The sequence below is a fragment of the Etheostoma cragini genome, chromosome 2 (assembly GCF_013103735.1).
Source record: "Etheostoma cragini isolate CJK2018 chromosome 2, CSU_Ecrag_1.0, whole genome shotgun sequence".
NCBI lineage: Eukaryota > Metazoa > Chordata > Actinopteri > Perciformes > Percidae > Etheostoma > Etheostoma cragini.
In genome coordinates, this window is record NC_048408.1 from 10,559,549 (window position 1) to 10,570,307 (window position 10,759).

Consider the following 10,759-nt stretch of genomic DNA (forward strand, 5'->3'; position numbering starts at 1 on the left):
ACATGGCTTCATTTTAATGTGCAGTGCAGGATTGCCAAGCTCAAAAGATATCTGCTGTTTTATCTTTGCCGCCAGTTTTGTTCCCCTTGATTTCTCTTGTTATATAAAACAGAGCAAATTGGACCCTTGCAATGAGGCAATCAGAATTATAATTTGAGCACATATGCATATGCCTCCACAGCTCTGAAAGCCCTGGGCCGTTGCTTAGCGATCAGGTAAGAGAATGGGGATTTGATTGTGGCGAAAGTATTGCATTAGAGATTAAACATGTAAAATGAATCTGTTGAAGCTTGCATGGGAAGTTCGGATTTGCGGCCTGGTAGAAAGCTTGTTTTCCTGCTGTAGCAGCAGATGCTTAGACAACACTTGAAGGCTCTGTCTTTACCTGATGGACCCTTGTCTCTGCCTGTCTTCCAGTTTAAGTGAAAGATGTCAATCTTCCAAATACAAACAGCTGCACCCATCTCAGTGATTCGAAGGTGGCTGCCAGAGCAGCGCATGTCCTTGGTGGCGTATGTCAGCAGCAGTCTCAGCTGTCAGGCCGATCTAAGATGGCAGACCTCTATGGACTGCTGTCATACCCAGGGAGAGGTGTCCTTTGCCAGATGCTTTAGCTGCATGGATACCCAAATTACCTTGTACTCCTTTTTTTTTTTTAACTAACAGATATTAGAGATTGCTTTTGTAGCTGTAAGTGTAAGATTATTGGATACAGGTAAATTATTACTACTTATTATATTTTGCTGATTTAAATCCAGCTTGGTGTCATGGAAGTGTGGGCATTGTGTGCAGATAAATGCTGTCTGGCTTCCCTCTGTGACCGAGCAGCGGAAGTCTCTTGATATCTCCCAGTTTACACGGGATGCCTCATGAAGGCCCGTTGATATGATCTGGGCAGACCTTGGCTCCTCCAAACTGTGCTTTGGCGCCACAGAGGGAAGCTTAGCACTGTTCATGCAAACACACTGCCCACACACTGTCCATGATAATTCTGTAGTGGAAAACAGTGTATCTGTGCATATGTGACACATCATCAGCTCTTGGTGGCTCAGTTGGTTTAAGTATCCCAGCAGAAATAACTCTTCACTAAATTCATTACTTTAGGCTATCTATCAAGAGGCCATTGAATATATTATAGCACATGATCACTGATCACTGATCAGAGAGAGCAAAACAGAAAATAATAGCCACACATGGCTGGTCCTAAGCATGCTGAATGTTGATTCAACTGTAGCCTGTAGGGTAATCTTTTAATCATGCAGCATCAGTCTATAATTATATTTATTGACCTGTGGTAGTTTGATTTAACCTTTTCAAATAATTAGCTTTATGAGCGTTAGCCTTGTTAATCTCTGTTTTCTGATATTTCCTGCTGAGGCAAAGAATGGCTTTTTTAAACTACAGTAAATAACTGCAATGGTATAGAGTTCTGGGGCTGCTATAATGAAAACACCTACACTGTTTTTCTTTATATGAATAGAAGATATAATGCAAATGTTAAGCACAGTATGAAAGCTGCCATGTGTTTAAAGAAAGGTTCATTAAAAGAATGCAAATCTTCTTTCACTCTCAGGGACGGCCTCATTTTATGTTTGTTTTATAGACCGATAAAGACGCTTAAGCCCTTCGATTCAGGTATTCTCTCTTCCCACGCAGTGTTTGAGTAGGCTCTATTCACACACTGTGATTCTTGTTCTTGGAACCTCGACCACTGGCTTTGATTCACTCAAACAATCTTGCATCCATGGGAGTATGATTACAATAAACTGCCGGCCTGTGTTTAAGTGTTAGAGAAGAAAAGCAAATATGTATTACAAATGTGGATTAAAATGCATGTTTGACAGTCAGAACGTTGTAAATAATCCTAATAATGTACCACAATATTCCTCAAATTAGCCATGTGTCTGCCATCTTTTAAATGCGATAAATTGTTATTCTGCCAGATGTTTTTGCAGCTGTAGTATTATTCATGTTGCTGCTGTATAAAGCTAAAAAAAGGACCATGGTAATAAAACAAGAGCAACTTTTAACACTCTAGTGAGGTTGATTGTCAGGTCATGCCCCATTGGCCCACAGTTAACGAAGTGATTCTCTTTATCACAGGAGAGGGGGGAAGACAGGCTGCGGCATCATCTTCCTCTCACTCACTGCAATAAAAACCTCTCGCCCTGCGCCGCCATTTACCGCTCTGCGGCTTATCAGCTGCAGTCAGGGGGTCACATGTTGAACACTTCATTGACACGCTCTACTCTGAACCCGATTATAACCACAGAACTCGCGACCGACCTATTCCACAGTTTGCTCCTTTCCCCAAAGGATTAGAATTGAATAGGATTGATTAGAATGAATAGTCCGCTTTTCCAGCAGATAAGTAAAAGCAATTATAAAAGTCCCAGCACAGCCCAGCAGGTAGGGAATGACTCAGGTCAGAAATGTCATTGCACTTGTCTTTTTTTTCCCTTGAAGGCAAAAGGAGATAACAGTGGGGGGGATGTGGAGTTCTTGTAGTCAAATATGAAAGATATGAATGAAATCACCCTAAATGCCTTTGAAAGTTTTTAAACATCCAAAAGTTGCGGTAGCAGTGAGAACTATACTGATCGAGTCTCTTCTTCTTCTTTTGTGATCTTGTCAGTGTCTGCGCACATTGGTGGGCCACACAGGGGGGGTGTGGTCATCCCAGATGCGAGACAACATCATTATCAGCGGCTCCACTGATCGCACACTCAAGGTCTGGAACGCAGAGACAGGAGAATGTATCCACACCCTCTACGGGCATACCTCAACAGTGCGCTGCATGCACCTACATGAGAAAAGGTATTGGGCAATCTCATCGTTAAGCTTCATCAAGTGTAAAATTAAATAAAACTCTTTTGTAGTGTCTTTTGGCACCTTAGTGCTTTTGATAAGATGACAATTTAACTAATGCATCTAGAGCTGAAACATTTGATTAATTGAAGAGTTGATTGACTATAAATCTGTTAATTAACAGCTTTAACAACAGTTCTTAGTTCCAGTTTCTCATTTGTCTGAGGATTTGCTGCTCTTTGTCTTACGTGGTATTAAACTGAATATTTTGGTTTTGCATTGTTGCTTACACAGAACAAGAACTTTGAAGATGTCATTTTTAGCTTCAGAATAGTGGGATTATTCACTATTTTCTGAGAAACTGATTATGATAGTTAAGTTCCAGCCCTAAACCAATCCATTAAATATGACACTTATTGAGCTTTACACATAATTTTATAGCAAACCACTACATACATCTAAAAGTTGATTTGTTAACATTCTATTTCTCTTAAATGAATAGTTAATATACTTTGTGAAATCCACTTATTCGCTTTCTTCCCGAAACTTGGATAAGAAGATGGATGCCCATCTTATGTCTGTATGATAAATATGAAGCTAAAGCCATCAGACAGTTAGCTTAGCTTAGCATATAGACTGGAAGCATGGGAAAACCGCTAGCCTGGCTCTGTTCAAAGGTAATAAAATCCATTGACTGCCTCTAAAGCTAACCAAATAACGCGTTATGTCGTTATGTCTTCTCATCTAACTCTCAGCAAGAAACCAAATAAGGATTTGTACAATTCCTTTAATGTGCCCATAAGCTCTGTAATTATTAGAACCATAATGCCTGATTTAACAGCACTCGCACCAAGCAAAAAGAGCATCTCTGCAACACTCAAAGAGGACAATATCTATGAAAGTGAGCATGCAGCCTCATAGTGATTAAATAGACCCTGTGAGCCATCTTAAGTGAACTGCTGCTCTCTCATTCACTCAGTATTACACTCCAGAGACTCAAAGTGCTCTTACGGCCTTAGGGCCCACCAAGGTTTTTGTGTAGCATTTGATTACGCACTCAGTGGAAATGCTGTGAGCTGCAAGCAGACAGTGAATAACATGTTGGTGATTTCCATCTATGTAGCACCGTGAGGCATTTTATAAAATAAAGAGTGTGTTCTGTGTGTAGTTACAGCATGTTTTTGTGACTAGAGATAATGGGGAGGAATGTCTCAGTCTTTAGCTAAGTATCAAGAATCTGATGGAAATTAAGGAAAGTTTTGCCAATCAGTGACCAGATTTGAATACTTTTATCCTCCCTTTCTCATTTTTTTAATAATAACCTTAAATAATATCCTTGGGACAAACAGTTATAATCTGAAAAAATGTACAGCTCGACCAACAATCTTCCCTAAAGGGCGTTTCCTATTCTATAACTTATAATATATCTCTTTTTTTCATCTGGTTGAAGACATTGCTGGAGGGCTGTTTGAGTTAAATGGATGGATGTTTTTGTACTAGTATGAACATGAATGTGATGCTGTAGGTTACTAGATGTGACAGATAATGTTCATAAGTAATTATCTCATTATTCTGTTAATACAGCTGCCACAGTATGAAGGAACTTGTTGGTTATCAAATGTAATTGTTTAAAACTCGTTGGAGATGTTCCTCCTTTGGGAAGTTGAAGCTCAACATACAACACACGTATTACCACACGTACCTGACTTTTTGTGTTTTTCTGGTTTTGTCTCAGGGTAGTCAGTGGCTCTCGTGACGCCACGCTGCGCGTCTGGGACATTGAGACAGGTCAGTGTTTACACGTCCTCATGGGCCACGTGGCGGCGGTGCGCTGCGTCCAGTATGATGGGCGACGGGTGGTCAGCGGTGCCTATGACTTCATGGTCAAAGTGTGGGACCCCGAAACGGAGACCTGCCTCCACACGCTGCAGGGCCACACCAACAGAGTGTATTCATTACAGGTGAGCACCTTCAGACGCAGTAAATGAGTATTCGGTCAGAAATATGCATATGTGTTTTTCTTTTCATATGTACTGTACATCAAATGCATTTTCCCCAGTTCAAGATCAAATTCAAGGCTGGACCTGTACCATCTGCATTAGAAATACTGCAGGATTGGGTTGCACTATATATTCATAAATCCAGTTAAGTTCTCTCTAAGGTCTGAAGTAGCTGGTTAAATTTAAGTTAAATAAGTAATTTGATCAACAACAAAAAAAAAACGGGGTTTGCATCATTAAAAGTTAATCTTATTGGGGCGGGCTATAGCTCACTTAGTTGGTGTCCAAATGAGTCCTCTAGCGGCCCAGGTTCGAGTCCATTGCTGCGTGTCACCCCCATTTCTCTCCCCCTTTCACGTCTGTCCGCTGTCTCTCTATCTAATAAAGGAACATTTAAAAAAAATAAAAGTCAATCTTATCTAGGAAATAGTGTAAACTGGTTTCTAGGAAACTATTGCACAATCCGTGAAAAGCAATCAACTGTATAAATGGCGAGTCACTGTAGCATCACAAACTGTCAAAAGAATGTTTTAGGGAGTCAAATTAGTACAAGTATTACTTTGTTTTATTTATATCTGCTCACAATAACAAAAGCGTGTTTCAGAGTATGTTGAATTTCATTGAATGAATTTCATTAGTCTAACTTTAGTCTATGTTGTTCCACTTCCCGGATTGCTCTTATTCTGCCGGAAATTCCGCCGGATGTCATTCTTTTCGGATGTCAATCCCCTTCCTCTTTCTTTGTGTTAGCATTCTAAACTCCGGTGGATTTCTGAGGACTGTGGTTAACTGCTCCTGCACAGTAAATCCAGACAGCTAGCTTGACTTTCTGTCCAATCTGAGTTTTTCTCTCAGCAAGGTCGCTGTTTATTGCACAGATTGTTTTTTTGTAGCATGCTGCATCGTTAGGCTTATAAAAGTGTTGGTGCACTACTATTGGACATGGGAATATGATGCAAAGTTTAACGGATCAATGAAATTGATTCATTTCAATGAGTTCAATCTTAAGTTTGTTACTAGAAAGAAGGTACGCTGTATTGGTATCAAATTAAGGTGACGGTTGCTATTATCTTGAAGCGGCAACGTGATTATCTGCCAGTTTAAAATGAATTTCATCAACATTAAGTCTGCTTTCTTTTGATTCTCTCTGCCTTCTAGTTTGATGGGATCCACGTGGTGAGCGGCTCATTGGACACGTCTATAAGGGTCTGGGACGTGGAGACGGGCAACTGCATCCACACGCTAACGGGGCATCAGTCCCTCACCAGCGGCATGGAGCTCAAAGACAATATCCTGGTCTCAGGCAACGCAGACTCCACTGTCAAGATCTGGGACATCAAGACGGGCCAGTGCCTGCAAACACTGCAAGGTGAGGCTCCCATCCCAGCAGCCTGTTGCACCAGCTAGGTTTAAATGTTTAACGGTTAATAATTCAAAACATGCTTTGCAATGTATGTTAGCTAGTTCAAGAGTGATATCGAGCCAACTGCAACACCTGACATGTTGCAATAGAGATGAGTGCAACTGAGATGAGCATAAATAGTTTGTGAATGATGCTAGTAATGGATAAATGGTGAGAAGTCTAAAACTGATGGATACATTAATGCTTTAATTGTATGAGATACATTTGGAACATAGCAATGTGGTGTCGATGAAGCGGTACTTGAGATTGGTCGCTTCTGGCATACATTACCTTTTAAGTCTATTGAAATGTCTCTTCATTTCTGTAACTTGTTATCTGAATGAGACACCACAGTAGGGGAATGTCACTTTCTGCAGCAATATTTCTGGATTATAGTCCTTACAGAGAGTAAATTGAGACTGTACAAAGTAGGGAGTTTATGCAACAGCTTGCAGAACCATTCAGATGTACACTTAACTGTTAATATACAAATAAAGAAGCCCTAAACAACAACAAAAGTCACATAAGATGGGACTTAGCTATTACTGACTGTCCAATTAAAGCCCAGACCATAAATGACCTGTTTGTCTTTGTGTGGCAGTACGGAGCCAACACCTTGTGGGCCTGCTGTCCTGATTACACCCTAATCTCCTTTGTGTGTATTTGAATAGTTTGGACTGCATTAGTAGCTGCACTGGTGCCTAATAGGAAGTTGGAAATCCTTTGCTGAATAGCAGCAGCAGGAACCACCAGCGCCCCCATCCCTAAATGCCCTCATTAGCAAACTACAACCCTGCGTGCTGGTCCTACAAACACCAACACCCCACCCCCCCCCCTCCCGCTGAACAAAGGGATGCCCCAGTGAGAGTCTGGGGAGAGAGAGAGGGTTAAGACTGACTTTGTCTTGTGAAAAAGGGGTGACTACAGTGAAGGAATGGAGGCCTTTGTAGGTCATGCAATTAGGTCAGCGGACAATTTCTGCTATTCATTAGTGTGTTTAGATAAGACAAAAGACGGACAACAAGATCGTCACTGTCAGTTGGAGAGAGTATAGGTAATGATGGAGCAGGCTTTGTTGTGGTAATGGGGGTGGGGAGGGGGGGGGAGGCCGGCATGTTGGGGGTTGGGGCAGAGCAGGATTGTATACTAGGGTAAATAGCACAGTCTCTGAACCAACTGTAGACATACATGGAAAATAAGTGAAAGCTTGTTGACAGTGAGATTTCAACAAATATTGTTTGCAAATTGATTGTGAAAGAGGAAAGAAATTCAATGTGTCTGATGAATGAAATGGCTGCTATGGCAACAAACAAAAAAAGGCAGTTCATTTGCCAGCACTTGATTCTGCGCTTGTTTGTGCTTTGTGTCGCCTTAATTGATTTAATTAAGATCTCATCTCAAGCCCGTATGGAAATCTTAAGTTACTGCATGCGTACATTCTCGTGCATACAGTCTCACCTCAATGAAGGCAGTAAAAGCCGCCATCTTTATTTACAGTGTGGCACACGCACGTAGCTGAAGCTGCTTATCCTCTGCTCCAGTGACAGGCCCATGCCTAAAACCTACCTACGGTAGAAGACTTCACTAACTTTTCATAACAGCTTCTGGAATAAGAGTTGAATTCTCCCTTTGTTTAACAGAAGATTTGTTATGACTTATTTATGCTGTATCTAACTTTCATTTCAAAGTCACCCATCCATGTCTCTACCCACTACACATACTATACATGTTTCATATTTGTTATAAATGGCTTGACTAAATAAAACCAGGAACTACAGAGGCCCGGGGCGATGCAGCTAAAGCCTTTCTTTACATCCTTCTTACCATCTGTTTCTTTGTGTGTTCAGGTCCCCACAAGCACCAGAGCGCCGTGACGTGCCTCCAGTTCAACAAGAACTTTGTCATCACCAGCTCGGACGATGGCACAGTTAAACTGTGGGATCTGAAGACGGGCGAGTTCATCCGAAACCTGGTGACTCTGGAGAGTGGAGGCAGCGGCGGTGTGGTGTGGCGCATCCGGGCCTCCAACACCAAGCTGGTGTGTGCAGTGGGCAGCCGCAACGGCACAGAGGAGACTAAGCTGCTGGTGCTGGACTTTGACGTGGACATGAAGTGAGGAGATGTGGTGAGGAAGGACGAATAGAGCGAACCGCGGAGAGGAAGGAATAGAGAGGGAATGGGAGATGAGGCACCTAGAAACCAGAGGGCCAAAACCCAGAACTCTTCACCTAAACCCGCAAAATCTACAACCACCACCACTGACAGTGGGCTGTCCTGTCCTCTACCATTATGTTCCCCATCCCCCTTTGGGAAAATGTTACTGACAGAGCCACAGACCCACGTGTTCGGCCCCTGCTTTCGACCACCTACCACCAGTACGAGGTGGAGTTGGAGTGAATCGGCTGGAAACGGGGCGGCGGTACACGACTGGTCTGTCCCACAATTGTCTGGGAGAAAGAAGAAAGGAAGAAAGGAACGACTGATGACAACTGAACTCTTTTGAAGTGACTCTCAACCCTTTCGGTTGGGGTCCACTTTGCACAGAGACTTGGTTTCGCTCAAGCCTGACAGATTTTGAGATGTACAGAGATATATTATTTTTTAAAGATCCCCACACACCCCCTCCCCTCCCATCAAAGCACGCGCCCACACACATACACTCAACCGCAAATAGAAAACGGACTGTAGGAAAAGATTGAAGGTAAATTTCCACACACCTAAAGAGCTGCTTGTATCAGGAGAGAGGTCGAGTGGAGGGTTCAGCCTGTAATCAGGCTCATTTCTTGTCACTCCATTTCCGTTCTTATTGTTCTCCACTTGGTTTCTGTAGTTTTCTTTACAATATCGCACACAAACACAACTGTGAATTTCAATACGTTTTGGTTTATCATATGAAATGGGGTTCCTCACAGGTTTTTTTTCTCTTCGCGGTTGCCAACAGCAACACATCCCAGTATTAGAAACCTGCTTTGTTTAGTCATTACGTCACTTTTTATTTGAGTTGTTTGTTCTTCCTTTTTGTTTTCTACATACATGGGTTTGGAGCTCCGTCTCCACATAAACATCAATGCTGTCCAGAATTCTTTTTTGGTCTAGCTGGGGGAGGGGGGGGGGGTTTCCTCAATGCCAGTGCTGTGGATTTATTCCCCTGAACCCCTAGCCTCTTCCCCTCTACTGTTTTCTCCCAGTGGCCAAACTGTATTTATGCTGCTAGTTGAATGAAAAAAAAAAAAAAGAGAGAGATGGAACTTTTACTTGCTGTGACGTTTTAGTCCCAGGCAAAATTCCAAATTGAACTCTATATGTTTGGACTTAAAGAAACAAAAGATCACAAAATATAACATCCAACATTTTTGTTTATTTTGTTTGTTTTTGCCACTGAAACTTGAGCCAAACGTGCCTCTACGAGGCTGAGAGGAAGGAGCGTGATCGCCTGCAGAGAGGAAACAAGGGGATGTACACTGTTGGGGTGCGTGTGTGTACGTGCATGAGTGTGTGTGTTAGCGTGTTAATGGGCAACTTGTAAACACATTCCTTGGGACAACGCTCTTTCAGCCTGTTCTTTATGGAAATGTACAAATGCTGTGTGGACTGGCAAAGAAAAAAAAACTAGCAGTTGTATTGATTTTAACGTGAATGAGAGAACTGTCCGTATCCGTGTGTGATTGTTGTTCCATTCAACAATGTCTGAAGCAACAGAGGAGACCCATCACAAGGATCAACTGACAGGTCGAGCTGCCAGGAGTCTTAGTGTTACATGTGTTGCAGTTAAAATCACCGGGGCGGCTGTTGCAGCCTCGAGGATTGTCAGTGGGGAAAAATAAAAACACAAAGGCAACAAACATGAACAGAAACATTGTAGCCAAACATAAAATCGTCTCAATCTCCAAGAGTCACAACTCGAGCTGAACTGTGAAAGTGGTATAACACTGTATATTAAAAAAACAAAACAATCTTGCTCTATCTCCTCTCGTTGTTTTCTCCCTGTTTTAATTTATGATCTGGTTTGAGAAATCAGATTTGTTGCAGGTGTTTTATTTTTTTCAGTTCATGTAAACTGCCTGGCAAAAAAGAAAACAGACAGAAAAAACCTTAAAGGGATTGTGTATTTGTTTGATTCACTTAGAATTTTATTTTCTTATAACTTAAGTGCAATAAAATGTGGGTTTTTTCTTTTTTCATTTCAAGCATATCAGTTGTCTGTTTTTGTTACCTGTGTGAAGGCATCTTATATGTTCAATAAAGCAAATTATTTGGTTAATTACATCCCAAAGGGAATACTTCTAACATGTATCACAGTGAAGGTTTTTTTAGGCCAAATTTATTACAACAACCCTTTTGTATAATGGACCTTCATATTCAGCTGAACCAGGCAATGTTTATCAGGTTAGATTTTCCATATTGAACAATGTCTTCAATGACCATTTTACTCTGGTGAGAGAATTGTTTTATGTTACTTTATAGGTCATAATTTAAAAAACAAATCTAAGAAGTTTCTGTTTTAACTTTGTCAACTCAGGTTTATTTAATTGGCCTACCACAATCCATC

The 10,759-nt window shown here is 41.5% G+C and overlaps 1 protein-coding gene across 8 annotated transcripts in view; it reads left to right on the forward strand.

The window, feature by feature from the left end:
• The window catches only part of fbxw7 (F-box and WD repeat domain containing 7), a 106,596-nt gene extending 96,099 nt beyond the window's left edge, over positions 1-10,497 (forward strand). For all 8 annotated transcript variants that reach the window (XM_034885318.1, XM_034885301.1, XM_034885309.1 and 5 more), the window contains 4 exons: positions 2,636-2,817; positions 4,544-4,769; positions 5,967-6,177; positions 8,058-10,497. In XM_034885318.1, coding sequence (XP_034741209.1) covers positions 2,636-2,817; positions 4,544-4,769; positions 5,967-6,177; positions 8,058-8,326 — 888 coding nt within the window. In that variant the 3' untranslated portion in view covers positions 8,327-10,497. The remainder of the gene's footprint in view (positions 1-2,635; positions 2,818-4,543; positions 4,770-5,966; positions 6,178-8,057) is intronic.
• The last annotated feature ends 262 nt before the right edge of the window (positions 10,498-10,759 follow it).